At 58.5% G+C, this 20,315-nt stretch overlaps 2 protein-coding genes across 4 annotated transcripts; one reads left to right on the top strand and one right to left on the bottom strand.

The window, feature by feature from the left end:
• The first annotated feature begins 63 nt into the window (after nucleotides 1-63).
• On the top strand, nucleotides 64-10,568 carry LTK (leukocyte receptor tyrosine kinase). 3 transcript variants are annotated; one of them, XM_058541286.1, is made up of 20 exons: nucleotides 64-2,333; nucleotides 2,899-3,042; nucleotides 3,170-3,341; nucleotides 3,820-3,970; nucleotides 4,115-4,261; nucleotides 4,480-4,636; nucleotides 4,712-4,894; nucleotides 5,737-5,835; nucleotides 6,231-6,383; nucleotides 6,820-6,915; nucleotides 7,205-7,403; nucleotides 7,926-8,016; nucleotides 8,155-8,219; nucleotides 8,410-8,539; nucleotides 8,635-8,732; nucleotides 8,874-8,966; nucleotides 9,069-9,170; nucleotides 9,275-9,409; nucleotides 9,485-9,575; nucleotides 9,676-10,568. In XM_058541286.1, the coding sequence occupies exons 1-20, from the start codon at nucleotides 2,291-2,293 to the stop codon at nucleotides 10,003-10,005; spliced, it is 2,679 nt and encodes an 892-aa protein (XP_058397269.1). In that variant the 5' UTR covers nucleotides 64-2,290; the 3' UTR covers nucleotides 10,006-10,568. The 3 variants fall into 3 exon arrangements, with proteins under 3 accessions (XP_058397269.1, XP_058397270.1, XP_058397271.1); XM_058541287.1 differs by lacking the exon at nucleotides 4,712-4,894 and having other exon boundaries at nucleotides 9,676-10,567; XM_058541288.1 differs by lacking the exons at nucleotides 4,712-4,894; nucleotides 7,926-8,016 and having other exon boundaries at nucleotides 7,324-7,403.
• On the bottom strand, nucleotides 10,156-19,322 carry ITPKA (inositol-trisphosphate 3-kinase A). The gene is made up of 7 exons (XM_058541285.1): nucleotides 18,778-19,322; nucleotides 12,674-12,770; nucleotides 12,372-12,588; nucleotides 12,027-12,231; nucleotides 11,697-11,798; nucleotides 11,339-11,410; nucleotides 10,156-11,222 (listed from the first exon to the last, which is right to left on the bottom strand). Exons 1-7 carry the CDS (start codon nucleotides 19,264-19,266, stop codon nucleotides 11,019-11,021), a joined length of 1,386 nt encoding a protein of 461 aa, XP_058397268.1. The 5' UTR covers nucleotides 19,267-19,322; the 3' UTR covers nucleotides 10,156-11,018.
• Nucleotides 19,323-20,315: the final 993 nt, after the last annotated feature.

The raw sequence follows: 20,315 nt of genomic DNA, 5'->3' as shown, positions 1-20,315 counted from the left end.
TTGGACTGATTTCAGACGTGTTAGTTCAGGATTGGTATTGAGGGATGGGTTATCCCAGGGGAGAAGCAGGACTACTGTGAGAGAGATGGGAGAGGAATCATGAGTGGGAGGTGAAAATTGAGTCCACATCTGGGATAACAAAAATGTGAGTCCCAGTTCTAGAGTGGAGCCAGACCAGGGCAGTGCTCTTGAGAACAGGGCCACTTCTGGAAGGACTCTCTCTGCAGTTGACTTGAAGTATAGGTGTGCTTAATGAGGTCAGCATCTTGTCTTCTTGTGGTCCCCTGTTTCTATCAGCTGCTGTCCTGGGACCTGAAGAAGCCAAAAATCAGACTGGTGCAGTAGCTGTCTCTTAATTGTTTAGGTAACAGTACCATAGACTGGGTGGCTTATGAACAACAGAAATTTATTTCTCATGGTTCTGGAGGCTGGGAAGTCCAAGATTAAGGTGCTGGCAGATTTGGTGTCTGCTAAGGGCCAACTTCCTGGTTCATCGACAGCCCTCACATGGCAGAAGGGACATGGGAGCTCTCTGGGGGCCTGTTTTTATAAGGGCGCTAATCCCATTCCACCCATGAGAGTGGAACCCTCCTGACCTAATCACTTCCTGAAGGCCCCACCTCCAGATGCCCTGACACTGGGGATTAGGTGTCACTGTATGAATTTGGGGGCACACAAACATTCAGTCTATAGCACTGTCCTACAACACCCCTTCCACTGTGGACTTTATTGGTGGTTAGGCACAGGCTGGGGAGGAGTGGGTCAAAGCATAAACTCTGGTTCATCACTTCATCTTTCTTTTGGTAGAGTTTCCAGGTTGTTGTTTTGTCTGAATTCTAACACATAAACTTTCTTACAGTGTCATTTGCTGTGTGGAATTACTTACCATCATTGTTTTTACAGGTCATCAGGGTGAGTGCAGAGTGCCCTGTCAGTAGGTAGAGAGAACCCACTCCCCATAAATGGAGCTGCTGAACACAAAACTATACAATAGGTTTTATTAAGCGACTACTATATCTGCAAACAGCAATAGTTCTCAAACTTATCATGTGACAAAACTCATCTGGAGAGTGTGTTAAAATGGATTGCTGGGCTCTACTACGAGTGTTTCTAAATCAGTATGTTTAGGCTGAAACCCAAGAATTTGCATTTCTAACAAGTTCCCAGGTGATGCTGCTGTCCAGGACCAACTACACTTTGAGAACCATTGGCTGACAGGGACCTTGCAAAGTAAATTCTGTGACCTCAAAGTGGGGTGTCTACAGAGATAAATAGGGCATGGGGACCAGAGATTTTACAAAATCACTGTTATGTCTACACCTAGCACTTATACTCAGAGACTTTACCAAGTAGCTAACTACTATAACTTCTTTTTACCAGTGTTTTATAGTAAACGCAGGCCTCAGTCTTCAAATTAGTATTTTGAGCACAAGAATGAGGACCCCAGACACAATCACCTGAAAGCTAGTGGCCCTCACAGTTGCAGGGTGCCTTGTGGGTTACAGAGGAGTTTCTCTTCATAGGATTTTCCAGGTGGTGAGGACATTGTCTCCGAGCAGTTGTGACCTGTGCACCATCACCCGTTGACTAGGGATGCTAATACTAGCATTCAGAGCTTCTGACATCAGGTCTAGGACTTCACTTGGCTTTCACATCACAGTAAGAAGTTGTGCAGTTAACACAGGCAACAGAATTGTATGAGGTGAACCCAGAGATCCATGTTTCTGAGGGTGTCGGCAGGTTCAGCCTGGCAGTCACAAAGGCACTGAAAGACACAAGTAATGGCAAGTAATGATGCTTTGGGGCAGTTTAAAAAGTACTTTCCATGTGTTATCACCCCCCCCACACACACACACACCACCGCTGCCGCCACCACCAGTGAAGCGCACACCCGCCTACTCCTGATGTGAGAGACCTAGAAGCCCAGCAGGGTGTCTGGAGCATGGCGTGCCACTTTGTCACGCTTCTGCCTCAAAAGTGGTGGTGGCTTCCTCCTCTGCCTCATACACACTACGTTCCCTGGGGCAGCCAGCAGCAAACCCAGTGGCTGGAGACAGAGAGCCCTTGGGTGGAGGCGCTGCAAGCTCTGTTCAGGAAGCATGGGGACCTGGCTGCCCACACGCCCCTCCCTTCCCTCCTTGGCATCCCAGGGTCTGAGGTGGGTGTGGCCAGGCCGGCTTTAGGACCTGGCGGTGACTAGAGAGCGGCTGTACACTGCTATGAGCGGCAGTCTGGACCGAAGTGGCAAGATCTGAGCATGCATCCCTAGCTGCAGTGGGCTGAACAGGGGATGGGCCGCCCGGGCTGGCTGCTGCTGTGGCTCGGAGCCGCAGGTAAGTGCCTTCTGGCAGTCAGCGAACCGTCCAGCCAGAAGCACCTTCCTAGGGTTAGGGACGGCGGTCGCGACAGACCGAGTCCCAGTGGCTCCTCCAGAGCCTCCACCCCTCGCGGCCAAAGCTCCCAGGTTCGTGTTCCGGGAGGGCATGCTGAGAAGCGCGGTGAGTGCCTGAATCCGAGGACCCCGGATCACGCTTGGGAAGGAGGGACAGGCCCTGGGGTCTCAGCACCGCCCGTGGGCGGAACCACCACGCTAAGTCAAGGAAAGGATGGGGGCCCTGCAGGACTGAGCTCAGTGCGGCCCCCAAGTCATCCACTGGGAAGGGCTCTCCAGGGGAGAAACTTGCAGGGGTATCAGTGGGCACCCCGCGGGGCCTCGGCGACCAGAGTTGGGTTGTGGCCGGCTTCCAAGCGCTGGTGTGCACTGGCTAGGTGGGGTTAGGGGCGTGGCCGCGAGAGGCAAGGGCTGGCTGTCGAGAGGTTATCTATCGCTTTATTTCCCGTCCTCCATTAACATCCTGCTCCCTCTCCCAACGCTGCTCTCTCCCTGTCAACTTTCAGGCACAATTTTCTGCTCCAGCTCAGGATCCCAGGCGCCTTTTCTGCCATCTTCGCTTCTGCCGCCGCCAGCTCCAAGGCCCCGGGTCCCGAATGTCACCGCCCTGCTTAGCGGCTTGGAGCCAGCCTCTCCCCTAATTCCCCGAGGTGAGCTCCGAGCTCCTTCTCCCTTCTCCGCTCACCACGCCCAGACCTTTGGGCCGGGGGGGGGGGGGGCGGGGGGGGGGGACGGAGACAAGTGCTCTATGACCCTTTCCTCCCTCCCTGCTCCCAGGCACCCAGGGGCCCTGGAGGTTCTCCACCTGCGGGGCCAGTGGTCCGCGCGGGCCCACACAAACACAGTGCGACGGGGCGTACGCTGGCAGCAGCGTGGTGGTGACAGTGGGGGCCGCCGGGCCTTTGAGAGGAGTGCAGTTGTGGCGGTCGCCCGGCCCCGGCCAGTACCTGTAAGTGCGGAGCAGGGAGAGAGGTGGGTGGAGAGCTGGGAGTCGGAGGTTCTGCGGTTAGAGGAACGAAGGCCACATGCGCACCACATTGCGTCTTAGGGCATACCGCAGCGACCTGCGGACTGGGCGACCTTGACTGTCCCTACTTCCAGCGGAACCTGGGGAAGGGCCGAAATAGTCGCCACCGAGTTAGCTCGTCCCGGAGCCTGTTCCTGTCCAAGCAGAGGGCCCCAAACCAGCGGCGGCGCCAAGGGATGGCTTGAGCCTCCCCTATCTCCATTAAGCCTCCTTAAAAAAGTGTAAAATGTAATTTTTTGGTGTGCAAACCTAGTCTCTCCATCTCTTCAAAATCGACTACGGCCTCTAAGTGCCTCAGATAAGAACTTCTGGGGCCACCTCTGTCACCAGCCTCTACCCCAGACGGGCGGCCTGAGGACCGATGGTCGAGGGCTGTGGACTCAGCGCCCGCTTTCCGCAGGATCTCCGCCTACGGCGCCGCGGGCGGCAAAGGCGCCAAGAACCACCTGTCGCGGGCGCATGGCGTCTTCATCTCTGCCATCTGCTCCCTTCGTGGTGGGGAGCCGCTTTACATCCTCGTGGGGCAGCAGGGAGAGGACGCCTGTCCGGGAGTAAGCGGAGCCTGTGGGAAGGGGGCGTCTGAGGCGCCGCAGGGCGAGGGCAGGGTGGAGGGAGGCGCGCTCCCCGGTGTTCAGACATCAGCCTCGCGAGGGGAGGGTCCCGGGTCCGCTGATTCGGGCGCGCGGTGCCCGCAGGGGAGCCCGGAGAGTCAGCTCGTCTGCCTAGGAGAGTCTCAGGCCGCTGAGGAGCACGCGGCGACCGATGGGACCGAAGGTGTCCCAGGGTCGCGGCGCTGGGCAGGAGGCGGCGGGGGTGGCGGGGGCGCCACCTACGTCTTTCGGGTACGTGCTCGCCCCCGCTCCGGCCACTCGCGCCCCCAGCGCTCAGCGTCGGGGTCCCAAACCTCTCCCCGCGGGCGCGCACACACGAGCTCTCCGTACCGGCCTGGGGGTCCCCAGATCCCGGGGGCTGGCTGGGAGCCCCTTGCCTTACTCCAGCCCGGGTGGCGGGAGCCCTCGCCCAGTGCCGGGTCCTCACGTGACTGCCGCTGGCCCGGTAGCTGCGCGCCGGCGAGCTGGAGCCGCTGCTGGTGGCGGCCGGAGGAGGCGGTCGGGCCTACCTGAGGCGGCGGGACCGAGGCCGGGCTCAAGCCGCCTCTGAGAAACTGGAGGACCGCTCGGCGGCGCTCGGGAGCAGCGGGAGGAGCGGGGCGGCAGGTGAGGGCGCGGGCCACGGGGAGAGGTGGGCCTGCTCCTCACCCCGCTGCCAGCCGTCCCGCCGTTTCTCCGCAGGTGGAGGGGGCGGCTGGACGTCGCGGGCCCCCTCTCCGCAGGCCGGCCGCTCCCTGCAGGAGGGGGCGGAGGGCGGCAGGGGCTGCGCAGAGGCCTGGGCTACGCTGGGTTGGGCCGCAGCCGGAGGCTTCGGGGGCGGCGGCGGGGCCTGCACTGCGGGCGGAGGCGGCGGCGGCTACCGGGGTAGGTGCATCGTTGGGGAGGGCAGCTGGGCAGCCCTGGGGTGAAGTGAGGTTAGAGCCTTAGAACAGGCCGGAGTCCCTCAAAAGGATTAGCGGGAAAGACGTTGAGTCCCGCTCCAGGCCAGAGCAGGTAGAGAGCTCTTAGAAAAGGTGGTCACATAAGTTGCAAATCACACGTGCAGACAGGACTCTCTAGATTTTATTTAAATCCAGGACCTCTTCCATCACAACACGTCCCCCCCTTGTTCTGCAGCAGTCCCAGGAACTTAGAGCTGGGCGAGTTGGCAAGCTGGGCAGGGAGGCAGACAGGCAGGGATAGTTTAAGTAAGAAATTCTCATGTGGTCTCTGAGTCAGCATCAGCACCGCCTAAGAAGTTGTTAAAAATGCAAATTCTCAGCCGCCCTCCAACCTACTGAATCAGAAACTCTAGGGGAGGGTCCCACCATCTGTGTTTTAATCAATCCTCTAGGTGATTCTAATACACCCCAGAGTTTGGAAACCACTAGTGTAAAGAAACAGAGCCTTTGAGTCTATCTGGGCTGTGCTGTTCATAAGTACTTTATACACATCATCTCCTACACATTATCACAGAAATGGAATATGTGGGTTGGGCCTCTCCCATTTCATAGCACCCCCAGCCCTCGCCCTGACTGCTTGGCTCCCACTTGTGAGCTGGCAGCACCTGTATTGTAATGCTAGTGTGGAGAAGCTACACTGGGGTTTCCACCAAGAGACTCCAGCTTCCCCACTGTTCATAAACCAGTTTTCCAGCTGTGAGGCAGCTGTGTGCCCCTTCCTCCCTGCATTTTGTAGCCAAACCTTCTATCACTTTCAATTTCCAGGGGGTGATGCCTCAGAGACTGACATCCTCTGGGCTGATGGGGAAGATGGAGTGTCCTACATACACCCCACCAATGAGCTCTACCTGCAACCTCTGGCAGGTATTGGCCCCTGCCCCTGACCTTTCAGCCTGGCCTAGCCCTTTTCCTCAATCCCTGAGCCCACTCCCATCTGAGCCACAAACTCCGCACTGTGAACTACCTGTTCTTGCACAGCACAGGAACATTTGGGACCAGGGCTGTCAGTTGGATGTCGCTTGGAGCATTCTGGGGCACTTGCCAAGTATCTCCTTGCCATGAATTCTCTTTAAATACCTGCGAGCTTAAGGATCCCTGAAGAGGGAGTGTGCAGGCTTGACAAAAGTCCCCCTCCCACCCACCCTTAAATGCCAGGCACCGCTCCTTGTTCCAAAGTCCAGGGCTAGAATTAACCATGTAGCTGGAAAAAGTCTGTGTGCTCCCCCCTCACCCTGCAACATCAGTTCTTGTACTCATAGTCACAGAGAGCCATGGTGAGGTGGAGATCCGCCAGCACTTCAACTGCAGTCACTGCCTTCTCACTGACTGCCAGTGGCAGGCGGAGGTCTGGTGGGCCGAATGCATGTGCCCAGAGGGCATGGAGCTGGCTGCAGATAACATCACCTGCATGGGTATGTCCTGCCTTTGTCCAGGGTCTGGACTCCTGGGGCCATGGGCTGGGAGGAGCAGTAGGGCATGGGGAAAGATGCCTGCTATGTGCCAGGCACTGTGTTGGGTGCTGGGTGGGGGACTGGAGATGCATCAGTGCATGCTCTGCCTTCAAGGAGCATGTAGGCTAATGGTCTAGTGTGGGAGGGGTGATGCCTGTCTACATCTATATCTAGATATCTGGATCTAGAGCTAGATCTATCTCATGGGGACAATTGCCATGGGAGGTGTCAAGTGTGTTAGGGGTTCTCAGGAGGGAGAGGTTGTGTTTGTCCAGGATAGGTGGGGAAAGCATCATGGAAAAGTTAACTCTTGAGTTGTGTCTTGAGGCGTGGGTAAAACTTGGGGTGGAGGGATAGAGAGGAGCTTCCCACTGGAGATGTCTCTCTTTCTTCCTAGACCTGCCCACCCCCCCAGGCCCTCTGGTTCTGATGGTGGCTGTGGTGGTGACCTTGACATTGAGTTTCCTTATGGTGTGTGGGATCCTGATTCTGGGTATGGAGCGTCCAGCAAGCATGGCTGATTCAAAGCTGCCTGTCTCTCCACTGAGCTGTGATGGGCTTCTGTGGGGTCTCAGGGGCAGCCATGGCTGATTTCAAGACCCCTACTTCCAGAAGAGCAGTGGTGGACTCTTCTGGGGTTCTAAGAGTAGAAGCAGCTGGGGAGACCTGGGGAAAACGTTTACCTTAATGGGCATCTGGAGAGAGTCCTGGTCAGGGGGAAGCAAGGCAGGGCAGGTCTGATGGGCAGGTAGAGAGTACGCCATTGTCCCTCCCATCCTCAGTGAACCATCAGAAGTGGCAGGGCCTGTGGAGGACAAGGCTGCCAGGCCCTGAGCTCGTCGAGCTGAGCAAGCTTCGAACCTCCACCATCAAGACAGCCCCAAACCCCTACTACTGCCAGGTGGGGCTTGGCCCGGTCCAGTCCTGGCTTCTGCCCCCAGGGCTTACCGAGGTTTCCCCAGCCAATGTCACTCTGATCAAGTGAGTCCTCCCCCTCCTTCTGAGAACCTGTGCACTCTAAATCCCTCTCCCCCATCCTGCTCCCTGCTGTGGTGAATTATGGATCCTAGAGAGCATCTGGCCCAAACTCCTTGTGTAGAGGAGATGGAGGCCAGAGAAGCTCCAAAAGGGAAAGTAACTTGTCCAAGGTCAGCTGTCATCCCCAATTCTGGGATGGTAGGGACCCTAGAACATGATTCCTTTGGAGCAAAGGTTGCCTCCACCCCAGGATGTCTGCAGGGACCCAAGGGAAGGCCTCACCACAGACTCCCACCCCGGCTCTGACCCCATGCCTGCCCTCCCTTCTGCCCTGGGTCTGTGCTAGACAACATCGCCCCTGCAGGGCTTGTACTTGGGGATATGCCATGGTGTAGAGCGAGCTCAGATCCTCAGCTAGGGCCAGCTGGGCATATGAGGGGGAAGGGAGGTAAAGGAGGCCCTAGACCCTCTAGGACCCTTCCTGGGGCCCAGCCACCCACTCCCTTCCAACCTGTCTCCCTGCAGAGCCCTGGGCCATGGTGCCTTTGGAGAAGTCTATGAGGGACTGGTAATCGGCCTTCCTGGGGACCCCAGCCCCCTGCAGGTGGCTATCAAGGTGAGAGGGGGTGGGACTTCTGGCTGTGGGTAGGAGAGCAGGGCTCCATGGAGGGAGGAACAATTGCCAGCACTAGGGTCAGCCTGTCTCCCTGAAGAGTCAGGGGAGCTCATGAGCTCTGTGCTCTTTTCCTCCCAGACCCTGCCAGAACTTTGCTCTCGTCAGGATGAGCTGGATTTCCTCATGGAGGCACTCATCATCAGGTGCACCTGGGCCGGGGGCAGGGGTGGAAAGTGGGAGGGAGGCACCAAGAACTGCCTGCAGGAATAGCCTCTCTTCCCCCTGGGGCTGAGAGGTAGCAAGTCTAGGGACACAGGTCCCCTCCGGTTTTGTGGAGCCTAGAGCATGGTTTCTCTCCCTGCTGGTGTTGGGGTATGTGCACCACTCGCTCAGCAAGTTCAGCCATCAGAACATTGTGCGCTGTGTGGGGCTCAGCCTCCGGGCTGCCCCTCGCTTAATTCTGCTGGAGCTGATGTCTGGAGGGGACATTAAGAGTTTCCTGAGGCACAGCCGGCCGCACCTGGTGAGTCCCTTCTCCCAGCTCTCCAGGCCCCTCTAAAGACCCTGACCATGTGTCCCCAAACCTGCATGGACTGATGCGCCCTCTGCCCAACCCAGGGCCAGCCATCACCTCTGGCCATGCAGGACCTGCTCCAGCTGGCCCAGGACATAGCCCAGGGCTGCCACTACCTGGAGGAAAATCACTTCATCCACAGGTTGGGAGTGATCTTGGTTCAGGGGACCCCCAGCCTAACTCCCTCCCCAAGGAACAGCCCTTCCACATAACTTTTGAGGAAAAAGATCAGGGCTGGAGCTTCTGAGTTCTGGTAGTGATTTTTTTTCCCCTGACTCTGCAGGGACATTGCTGCCCGGAATTGCCTACTGAGCTGCACGGGGCCTAGTCGAGTGGCCAAGATTGGGGACTTTGGGATGGCAAGAGACATCTATAGGTATGGGGCCTGGGGAGGTGGGGAAGGCTGCTGCTCGAGGGGAGTTTATCAGCACCCGGATGGCATTCGAACAACTCATCACTCCCATCCTCCCTCCTGTAGAGCCAGTTATTACCGCAAGGGGGGCCGGGCTCTGCTGCCAGTCAAGTGGATGCCCCCAGAGGCCTTCCTGGAAGGCATCTTCACATCCAAGACAGACTCCTGGTGATAACATGCCCTCCTTCCTCCCCTGCCTTGGGCCACCTCATGTGAAGGAAGGGGAGGCTGCGCCTGATGGGCTTTATTTGGTGCCCCCACTTGTGATGCAGGTCTTTTGGGGTGCTGCTCTGGGAGATCTTCTCACTGGGCTACATGCCCTACCCTGGGCGCACCAACCAGGAGGTGCTGGACTTTGTCGTTGGAGGGGGACGGATGGACCCTCCCAGGGGCTGTCCAGGGCCTGTGTGAGTATGAAGTGTTGCCCAGAGAAGGAGGTCCTTCACAGCCATGGGTGGGCACGAACTCCTGCCTTCTCCCAGGTACCGTATCATGACCCAGTGTTGGCAGCACCAGCCTGAGCTGCGGCCCAGTTTTGCCAGCATCTTGGAGCGCCTTCAGTACTGCACTCAGGTGTGCCCCTGACCTGCCCTGACCATCCTGGTCTTGGGGGTCAGCAGGGAAGACATAAAACAACACTATGGCCCCCTGCTCCCCTACCCTCCCATTACAGGACCCTGATGTGCTGAATTTACCCCTGCCAATGGAGCTGGGGCCCACTCTGGAGGAAGAAGGAGCTTCTGGGCTGGGGAGCAGGTCTTTGGAGGGCCTAAGATCCCCACAGGCCCAGGAGCTGAGTCTGGAGAGCTTGAAGAGCTGGGAAGGGAGCCTTCTTGGCCCCTGGCTGCCCTCTGGCCTCAAGCCCCACAAAACCAGGGGCCTCCAACTTCAGAACCTTTGGAATCCCACCTATGGCACCTGGGCCCCAAGGGGCCCTGAGGGTGAGGACTCAGGCATTGATGGGAGCAACAGCTCCTCCCTGCACTCCTCCTCAGGCTTCTAGGTGGCTTGTTCTTCCAGTAGCCTCTGTCCCCTGCAGTCTGTGCTGCGTGTCTGGGCCTGTCTCAGGACTTTCCATCCTGGTAACCAGCCCCAGGCCACCCCAGCCTTTGATCTTTGTGACTAGAGGCCACCTGCCCCCCCCCCCCCAGGTTTTGGGTGGGGCGTTGAAATTGCCTCCTGCAGGAAGCCTTCTCTGGATTGCCCTTTCCCCATGAGCGTCCTTCACCTGGGCAGCCCCCAACCCTACAGATGCCTTTAATAAAGAGCTCTTCTCATCTTCTCCAGTGGTCTGAGTGGACATGAGGGATGCAAGGGAACTAAGAAAGACAGGATCTTGGGGCTGGCCCTGGTGGCCTAGTGGTTAAGTTCACCGTGCTCCACTTGGGTGGTCTGGGGTCGGTTCCCCAGCATGGGTCAGAGGCCATGCTGTGGTGGTAGCTCACATACAGAATAGAGGAAGATTGGCAACAATTGTTAGCTCAGGGTGAATCTTCCTCAGCAAAAAAGAGGAAGATTGGCAACAGATGTTAGCTCAGGGCAACTCTTCCTCAGAAAAAAAAAAAGAAAGAAAGAAAGAGGGGACCAGAGGAGGGAGGGGATGAGGCCTGAGTTGCCAAAGCTGGTGTCTTTGTTTTATTGGGAAGGGGAGTCCATTGTAGTGTGGGCGGTTAGACCAATAGATCTAGTGCCTGCGAAGTAAAATTCGTTATCTGGCCTCTCTGGAGGGGTATGGAGCCCCTTCGGAAGAGCTGGGCTGAGGAAGAAGCCCATTGTCCCACTCTACCCCGCCCCCCCCTTAAATTAGTGTCATCAGCTCTGGGAACACTGGGGCTTGTATGGGGGACAGCCCCCGGTGCGTGCAGTGCGTCCCATAGTGGTTGGCACCTGGCCCTGGTAGACCGTGTGAACCTCCCCGCACGGCGGGGTTTCAGTCTCTTGCCCTCATGCTCTTCGGGGACGCAGCCTCAGGTCCATCTGTCAGACCTGCCAGTCCGCGCGGACAGAGGCCTAGCCTCATCTCTGGGCCAGGCTGGCAAGGATGCCAATGAGATTGTCCAGCCCCAGCAAATAGCCGTCCTCGCGGTTGCCCTCCTCCCAGGGCCGCCGGTGGTCCAGGGTCTGGCCGTCGGGGAGGGGCGTGGTCTTGCCGAAGTCGATGAGCCACACACCGGCGCGATGGCAGTGATCATGCACGAAGAGGAGCGAGCTGCCTATCACCTGCCGAGCCCCACAGGGTCAGGTTACGGGCTCTTTCCCGGAGCAGCCTTCCACCCTATTCCCGCTGTAGAGCCCTCAGAGACCACAGACTCAGCACCTGAGCCTACCCCTCTTACCTCGTGCCTCCTAAAAAACTCAGAGACCTCCAGGGTGTCCCGGATCTGCTGCAGGCGGTTCAGATACCTCCTCTGGAGAGGGTAGGGGAGGAGAGGACGAAAATTAACTAAACAGTAATTGAGCCTCTGCTAATTAGGGGCCACGATGCATGCTCGGCTTGACAAATACCGTGGTGAGGAAGACAGGCCCCCACGTGGCGCGCAGCCCGGAAGGGAAGGAACGTACAGCAATTACAACACAGTTCAATAAATGCTACCATGGGGGTCACGTAGGCAAGGGCACTAGACCGGATGACCTGGGGGCACCCCTCGGTTTCAGGCTCCCCAACACCTCAGGGTTCTAGGATCCGGTGCTCACCAGCACTTCCGCATCCCCTTGCACAAACTCCTCGAAGACGCGAATCACCTGTTCCCGGCTTCGCGTGGTCTTGAAGTCGGTGCTGCAGGAGCCATCGGCTTTCTGAAGGAGGTGGGACAGGAAGCGTCAGGGACCCCATACCCACCCGAGGGGAGAGGATCAGGTTAGAGCAGCAGTACCTCCCGGGACCTTGGCTGCCAGGGACAGCGAGACGGCTGCCAGAGGGTGCCTCTTCAGGGGGTGGGGGTCGACAGGAGGGCAGACACCGCGCGGCGGGGCTGGAGTGGAGGAAGGGCCGGGGCGGTGCAAAGCGAAGCGGGCCTGGCTCACCTTGATGCCCTCGATGCGGAAGCCGAGCGTGGTGCTGGAGCTGATGCCTTCTCGCCACTGCATGTAGCGCGGCTTGGTGACGGCGCGCTGCGCGTGCTCCTCCTCAGTGGGCGCCGCAGGGTCTACTGCCAGCATCTTCTTGTACATGTCCTTCCGCAGCTTGGGCCGCTCGCGGGCTTTGGTCAGCTCCTCTTCCAGGTAAGTCCTACGGAGGTGAGGCAGCGGCGGGGCATGAGCCGGCGCACACCCGGACCCCGTCGAGCTTGGCCTTGGACACGGGTAGAGTGCTCGCCCCAGCCCTGGGCTCTCGCCGGGTCCCCGCCTGGCCCGGCAGGGCCCGCGTACCTGATGCCCATCTTGCAGTCAAGTACGCAGGGCCCATCGAAGCCGTCGAGCAGGTCCTGCAGCTGCAGGTAGCTCTCGCCGTCGCGCTCCACCACGCCGTGGAAGGCAGGCACGCAGCCGCGCAGCGCGTCCGCCATGAGCCGCGCCAGGCAGTAGCGCTCCGGCTCCGAGCTGCGCTTCAGGATCAGCCCGCTGGTGCCCGCCGCCTTGAAACTCCCTGCAGATGGGCACCGGTTAGCGCTGCCTAGTCCCTTCCTCCCCCGGGCACCCACCCTCCCCACCCGCGCCTGCCCCGTGCTCACCTGTGTGCCCAGCCAGCTGCACCCAGGCGTAGCGCTTCTTGAAGGGGCTCATGACAGGCAGATTCACCATGGTCCGAATCTTCTGCCAGTGGCTTCTCTGAAAGCAACACAGTCCGGGTCTGCATGTCAGCGTCTCAGCAATGCATGAGACGCTGGAACAAGGTCTCGCCCTGCCTCACCCCACCCCACCCCACTCCACCGCAAGCAGCTAGGGCCCGATGATTCGTTCATTCATTCATTCACTCAAGGAAAGTGTATTGTGAGCCTGTGTGGTGGACACTGAGACAGGCACAGGGTGGTGACAGATATCCAGCTTCTCGAATGTGCTGAAAAGAGCCCTGGACTTAGTGTCAGAGGGCGACCTCAGGTTTGCAACCCAGTTCTGCCGCTCAAAAGCTGCGTGGGCACGTTACTAAACTGCTCTGTCCAGGTTTTAGAACTTTTGTGAGCATGAGAATCACCTGATTCTCACCTTGTTAAAAAATGCAGATTGTCAGGATTACCGCAGGGAAATTCTGAGTAGGTCTAGGGTGGGACCAAAAATTTGCATTTCTACCAATGCCTCAGGAGATTCTGGGGCCTGAGAAACAAGCCTCTGGGCGTCAGTTTCTTCATCTATAAAATGGGGAAATAACCACTCTCACTGGGTTGTTGTGAGTAGTAAGTGAGACTTGAGTATAACAGGCTCCCCTCCCCCCCATTCCTTGGCATGGTGCAGAAGCCGGACAAATCTGGATTATTGATTCATTCACTTGGGACAATCGGTTCTTCTCATTTAGGGATACAGACAAACACAGAAACAAACCTTTACAAAGGCCCAGAGCAGGGAGGCCAGCCTGGCAGGGTCTGGAGAAAGAATGGCTTGGGACTCCCCAAGACCCTCTTGGTATCCCTGGATGCACTATCACTCCTTGCCACTTGGCAAGGCCCAGGGCACCCTTGCTCTTGTTCTGGACCCAGAAACTTGAGCTTTGAAAACAGGATGCAGGGCTGAGGACTTGTCATCTTAGGTGAAACTGGGAGGGAAATGTAGATGTTGGTGTACCTCTTGCCTCATAACCATTGCTTCTGGCCTCCACTCAATCCTGAGAATATCTCACACTCGGGACCTTTCCTCTTCCCACCCAGAACTCATCAGTCCTGTGTCTACTCTCTGAAGTACACAGGTTTGCTCATCCAAACTGTGGGTCTGCTGCCTCCTCCCAGGGGTGCCTGCCTTGTAGAGGAATTCCACACGTGTGCCCCCACAGGGCTGGAACCCAGAACTCCAGCCTTACTGACCAGAGGGAGTTCCAAGAGGGAGAGGGAGAACTGTGGCAGCGGCCAGAGGAAGGCTGCTGACCATACAGCCTTTTCCCATGGGATGGGAAAAGTTAGTATGGGGTTAGTGACAGAGCACTGGATGGGGAGTCAGGAGTTGGTTCTAGCCCTGGCTGTGTCACTTTCTAGCTGAGTGAACCCAAGCGAGAATTTCATCTGTGTGAGCCTGTTTTTTCTGGGAGGACATAGCTGCTGCCATAACCCAAGCCACCACTTACTGACCGCCTACTGCACGCCAGGCACTTCTCATCCTCCATCAGACAGCATTGCTCCTGCTTTCCTACTGAAGTCTCTACATGGCACACTAGGCTGTGATCACATGTCCAATCCCCAGGTATCTGGGGGTGTAGCCAGAAGCAGCCCACTAGAAGCATGACATCTCTTTCAAAACTCCCTTTTTACTCTTTAAATATATGCAAGGTTTGCATTATGCTGCATAATAAATCCAAGTTTTATTATAAAACTCCCACTTCCAAATCCTCAAATAAAATTCCAGGAAGATGTATGTGCAATGTGTATTCAGTGGCACCATCCTAAACCTCTTTTCCCACACAGTTTGAGAATCATGATGATGATGATGCATATGCACAGCGAGTGCATGAGGTGGTAGCATTATTGCCATTTTACAGAAGGAAATCAAGGCTCAGAGGAGTTAGTCCCTGCCTCTGGCCTCCCAGTCGCTGGCTTAAGGTCTCTACCAGCCTGACCCCCTACCCATGTTTTAATTGCCCCAGGAGGTTCCAAAGTCCATGCTACCACCCTGACTCCCTTTGGGTGTCAAATGGAACCCCACAAGAGAAAGAGCTTTGTACAAGGTGAGGAAGATTCGCTCTGAGCTAACATCTGATGCCAGAAGCCCCAATCTTTCTCTATTTTGTATGTGGGTCACCACCACAGCACGGCTAATGAGTGGTGTAGGTCTATGCCCAGGATCTGAAGCTGCAAACCAGGCTGCCAAAGCAGAGTGCACTGAACTCAACCACCAGGCCACGGGGCTGGCCCCTGGTGTGAGTGTTTTGATCTCTGAGGAACCACTGAGATCTGCCTGGGAACCCCTCTCTGTTGACTGGACACTTTTGCCTTCATCCAAAGCAATGGGTTTAATGGTGGGGCTTTGGGCAGCTTTAGGGGCCTACTGGCAGAATTTTGGGGACAATGGGACTAAAACGGGCTTAGAGGGTACATCTAGCTCTGTAGCCACTGCAGTGGAAGAGGGAACCAGCCATGGGTTAGGTGAGATGGGAGAACTGCATCATCCTTTCTTCTGGGAGCACGTGGGAGCAGTGAGTGGGGCTGGAAGGTGGAAGGAGGGCCTGGTAGAAGAGGATTTAGTACCTGCAGTTCTGGGCTACAACTCGCCCTACCCCAATTTTGTGAGGATCATATCAGTCAAGAGCAGCAAAGACTAAGGCTGGCTCCAGCCATGCAGGTTACAAAGGACTTTCACACCCATCACATCATCTGAGCCCTCCCAGCCACCTCCTGAGGTTGGTATGACAAGATTTAGCTCCCCGGCCAATAATGGATATGGTCAGACATGGAAGGAGTTGATGTCATGGAAGTCACTGCCGTCTGTCTTCCGTCTTAGGGAGCTACCTCCTCTAGGGAATGTAATGCATATAAAGATGCATGTATCCAAAAAGGCTCCTGGAGGATCACTCATCGGTGGGTGGGTGGGGATTTTAGCACATGAACAACAGCAGGGGAGATATTTTTGAGCAGGTAAGGCTTTATTATATGGATATCAGAAAGCAGATTTATTATGTTACAGAGTAAAATCTACTTAAAAGAGGGCCGAAGCCCCATCTTCTGGCCCAGCCTACTCCCCACAGAAGTCTGGGAAACCAACTCACAGCCAGAGGCTACCCAGCATCTAGAGGCAAAAAGCCCAAAAGAGCTGACTGTGTGAAAGAGTCTTTGATGAAGTCACAGGAGGACCCTCTGATGATTCCTCACCCCTGGGGCTGACAGGGAGCCTCTCTCTCTGGGCAGGACTTGGCTGGACACTTGCCTCAGACTCTCCTTTGTCTAAGCTCCATTTAGAAGCCCTGAGGACTCCTGCTTCTTATATCACACCAGATACTCAGTGTATCTTCCGCCAGAAGGGACCCTCTGCTGCCTTTGGTACTCATCCACATACTCCCTGACTCACACTAGCTACCTCTGGTCATGCAGTCTCTACCAGCCCAACCCCCTTCCCACATTCTCACTGCCCTATCAAACTAGCACTCCCTGTGGTGGTGGTGGTGAGAGCAATCAGTTTAAATTTATAAAGTGATTTGCACTAAGGTATGAGTGACCCACGACTTCACCCTCCCAGGGGCATTTGCTTTTTAAAAAGGAAATCTGTTAACCTAAATTCTGCTCTATAATTAGCAAAAAGTGAAGTGTGGGAGTTCTGAGTCCAGGACGGCATGGCATCCAGGTCTCCTTACCCATCCTGGAGCACACAGAGAAAAGAACCAAATGAACAGGAGCCAAACACCCTCTCTTCCACTAGAGCAACACCCGAAAATTGTTGTAAGATAAAAGCAAGGTCTAGGAATACAGTCATGCCAGCTGCCCTTGGGGATGGGCCCCCAACTCCTCTCCTGGCCTATCTGGGTTTCTCTGACCACAGCTGTTCCCTCTACCAAGGAAAAGGCCTCCGGAGGGAGGCAGGCAGGCTGCCCAGTCTCAAGGCAAGCTGTGCGGGGCTCCTAGGAGGAGAAGGGGAAGGATGTATGTGCCAGGCAGAGGCAAGGTAGGGCCTTCCCCGGGCTCTTTCTGCTCCGCCGTATTCCTGTTACCCGCCCAGGCGCGAGGGTAAGGGGCTGGCGAGCTGGGAGCTCCTCGAGCGCTGCCGCAGGACCCTTCCCCCAGGTGCATCCTTCACGGTCAGCCAGCCGGTGGGCTCAGCTTTCGTCCTGGGGAAGCCCGACAGGCAGCCTGCGCGGGCGCACTGTGCCGCTCCCGGACCGGCCGCGAGGCCAAGACCGCGCCGGGCCCTTCCACACGGACGCAGGCGGCCTCTGTCAACAGCCCCTGGCTTATCTGCCGCCGCCGTGGCTGTTTGCCTTCGGGGAGGCCCCGCCGGCTGGGGGTTGGGAAGGCCTGAGAGACGCAGCCTTGGAGCTGGAAGGGCCCTCAGCGGCCATCTGCTCCAGCTCCTGGCCGCGCCGGGAGACAGCGAGGCCGAGGGTGGGAGAGGCCGGCCGAAGATGCCCAGGGCACAGCTGCGACTGGTCCCCGGAGTCTTGACCCCTGCCAGGCTGCCTACGTTGCACGCAGGCCTGGGCCGGGGGACCTCCTCTGCCTTCGGGCGGAAGGGGGAAGCCGGGGGCTGCCTCCGTGGCGCCCTTCCTCCTGCTCCCGCCTCTCAGCTGTCAGAGATTTGAGCGGGGAAGCGGGGGACCCAGAGCTACTGCTCCATATTTTCGGAGGAGGTGGGGAGGGAGGAGTCCTCTCATTGCCCCACATTCCACCTCCTTGGAAACCCCTTGGCGGCACCCGCCCCCCTACATGGGCCAGGGTTGCACTGGGAACAATCACGGGTCAGGGGTACACTTAACCCCCGGGGAGAAGATAGGGACACCCTGCACCCTACACCTCGTGGCGGGGTGTGTTCTTGCTCTATGAGACTTTTTTTTTCTCTTGTGTCACTTACAAACCATGCAGCCCTCTGGGTAATGTTAAGTCTCAGGGGGTAACTGAGTCACAGATCCCCTGCAAGTGGTTACAGTGTCTCCCCCGCCTCATCCAATCCGACAGTGCAGCGGAGCCCGAGTCCAGCAGGCCTAGGCCGCGCCCCAGTGCTTTCCCCACAGCGCCCAGGCAACCCCGGCGCGCGGCCGCGGCTCTCACCGCCCTTCTGGGCAGGTCCGGAGCCACCAGAGCCTGAGGGGCGCCCTTCGCCTCTCTCTGCGCTCCAGGGACACTTGCATAACGTGGATCTAGAGCAATTCCTTCGCGTTGACTGTGGGTAGTTAAAGTATTTGGCCTTGGTTAAAACGAGGGGGCCAGGACGGCTGTCCTGGGCGCGGCACACCCCTAAGGGGCAGGCACCGGGAATGACTTTACCGCACCCTGACCTGTGTTATCCGAGGGTCAAACCTGGCCCCGGAACATCCAGGCTACCAGAGGCGGAGATTAGCAGGCTGATCCCGCCCTTTCAGCCTCAGTTTACTTTCTTCCAGGCCATAATTAGGAGCAGTAAACCGGGGAAGGCTGCGTTCCGCTCCCTGTCGGAGCTCCCAGCCCCGCGCCCCTCCCTTCCCTGCGCCCAAGCCTCGTGCGGGCGCCGGGAGCAGACGGTGGCGGCTCCCGAGCAAAGCCTGGAGCGCCGCTCCACTCCCACTCAGGAGAGGGAAACCCTGGCAACGGCGGGGGTGGGGCCGCGGCCGGGAGAGGGGGCTGGGAGAGAGGGAGACTCGTTCGCCCCTCTCCCTGCGGGAGTTCGCCGGGCAAGGCCAAGCCCCTCCGATCCCTCCGGCCTCACCTCGCAGCCAGCAAGTCGCGCTCCCTCCTCCCCACCCGGTCGCTATGGCCGATCGCAGACTCCTCCTCACTCTCCTCAGACGCCCCAGGACCCGGGCCGCGACCCGCCCGTGGAACCGGGGTGAAAACTGCCAAGGCGAGAGGTCGGCCTGGCGCCTCCCTCCGAGCCCCATGTTCCTCCTAAACAGCGAGAATCGGACTCTCCGCGGAGGGCGCTTCGGGAGGAGTCGGTCCTCGGAGAGCTCAGAGCTGGGTCCCCAGCGAGCAGCCCCCGCGCCTGGCGCCGGCCCCGCCCCCGCGGCCCGTACCTGACCCAGGTCCTCGCCGGCTTCCAGCTGCACGTTGCCTCGGCTCCGGCTCTCGCTGTCGCTCAGCAGATCGTCCTCCGAGTCCTCGGGCAGCGACGAGGAGCCAGTGGAGGAGAGCGACGAGGTGGAGAGGCGGCGCGGCTGTTGCAGGTGCGACGAGCCCACGGCCGGCAGAGACCCGCCCTCCGGCTCCGGCGGCCCGGGGCTGGCCGGGGGGACGTCCGGCTCCTCGGCTGTCACAGTTAGCTGCGGGATCACCGGGGCAGGGGGAGCCCGAGGAAGCCCATTGGGAACCTGTCCCCCACGCCGCTTGGCCCCGCGGGCCCGGGGCTCCCCTGCGGCGGCGGCGGCAGCGACCGCGGCGCAGCGCGCCTCGAAGAGCAGGCGCAGCTCCCCAACACTCCGGCGCGGGGCCCGCTCGAGCCCCGGGCTGCAGGGTCCCGCGCCTCCCGGCCGCGCCATGCCCGTCGGGCCCCCGGGCAGTGTCATTTCCCGGCACAACAGCCGCGGCGGAGCCCACCAGCCCGCGGCGCGGCGGGGACTGGAGACGCTCGGCGCCCCCGGCTCGAGACTGCCCCGAGGCGGAGCCTGCGCGGCCGCCCGCCTGGGCCCCGCCTCGGCCGCGCCCCCCGCCCACTCCTTTCACTTTCAGAGAGAGCGCGGGCTTCCAAGCGCCTCGGCCGGGCAGGGAGGGCTCCCTGTTGCTCCTCGGGTGGCCGGGAAGCCCGGACCTCGTGCGCACAAAAGCACTGCCTGGCCCTCGCGGCCTCTCTGTGCCCGCCCTCCAGGAGACGGGGAGGGGCCGCTCCGCCCCCGGGCCCTACTGTCTTCCCTGACTTTGGGGCTGGGAAGGATTCCTCCTGGCGGCTCCAAGGGCCCTGACCCCGCAGGGGAGGAGCTGGTCTTGCTCTTGCTCTCCCGCCCAGTCCTTTCCGCGTTCCATCCATCCTGGGCCAAGGCTTCCAGGTCTCCGGGGCTTTCTGCCACCCGGGGCTCCTCCAGCATAGAGGTTAAGCCATCGGCTTCCCAAAGAAGCCTCACCCCAGAGCGTGCGCCCAAGTGGGGACTCTGTCCCGGGAACGAGCTGAGGCTTCTTCCCCCAAGTTGCTCACTCCCCGACGGGTAGAGAACAATGTCAGGGGCGGGGCCTGGATCTCTACCCTTGTTCCTGCGGCAGCATCCCTGGCTATTGGCTGGTGGGGGCTGAGCCTTTCTTCCTCCCTTCCTTGTGGAGTTCGGGGTTTGGAGTCTGCTGTGTGGCTTGTAAGCAAGTCATTTCACCTCCTCGAACTGCTGATTCTCCTCGCGAACTGCTGATTCTCCTCCGCAGGGTTGTTTTCCACTGCACGGGATTGCTGTGAGAATAAAATAAAATGAGATGTGAAGTCTCTAAAACGTTAGCACAGTTTTAGTGTGGGTGGTAGAGCCAGTCTCAGGTCACCATGCTCTACTTGTGATTTTAGGCAGTCTCTTCACCCTTCCCAGTCCCATTTCCTCACCTGTGAATTTAGGAAAACCTCACTTGACCCAGAGTTGTG

This window comes from Diceros bicornis, chromosome 5, assembly GCF_020826845.1.
Source record: "Diceros bicornis minor isolate mBicDic1 chromosome 5, mDicBic1.mat.cur, whole genome shotgun sequence".
In the NCBI taxonomy this organism is placed as follows: domain Eukaryota; kingdom Metazoa; phylum Chordata; class Mammalia; order Perissodactyla; family Rhinocerotidae; genus Diceros; species Diceros bicornis.
Note: the sequence above shows the minus strand (reverse complement) of the source record. Positions and strands in the feature narration are given on the sequence as shown.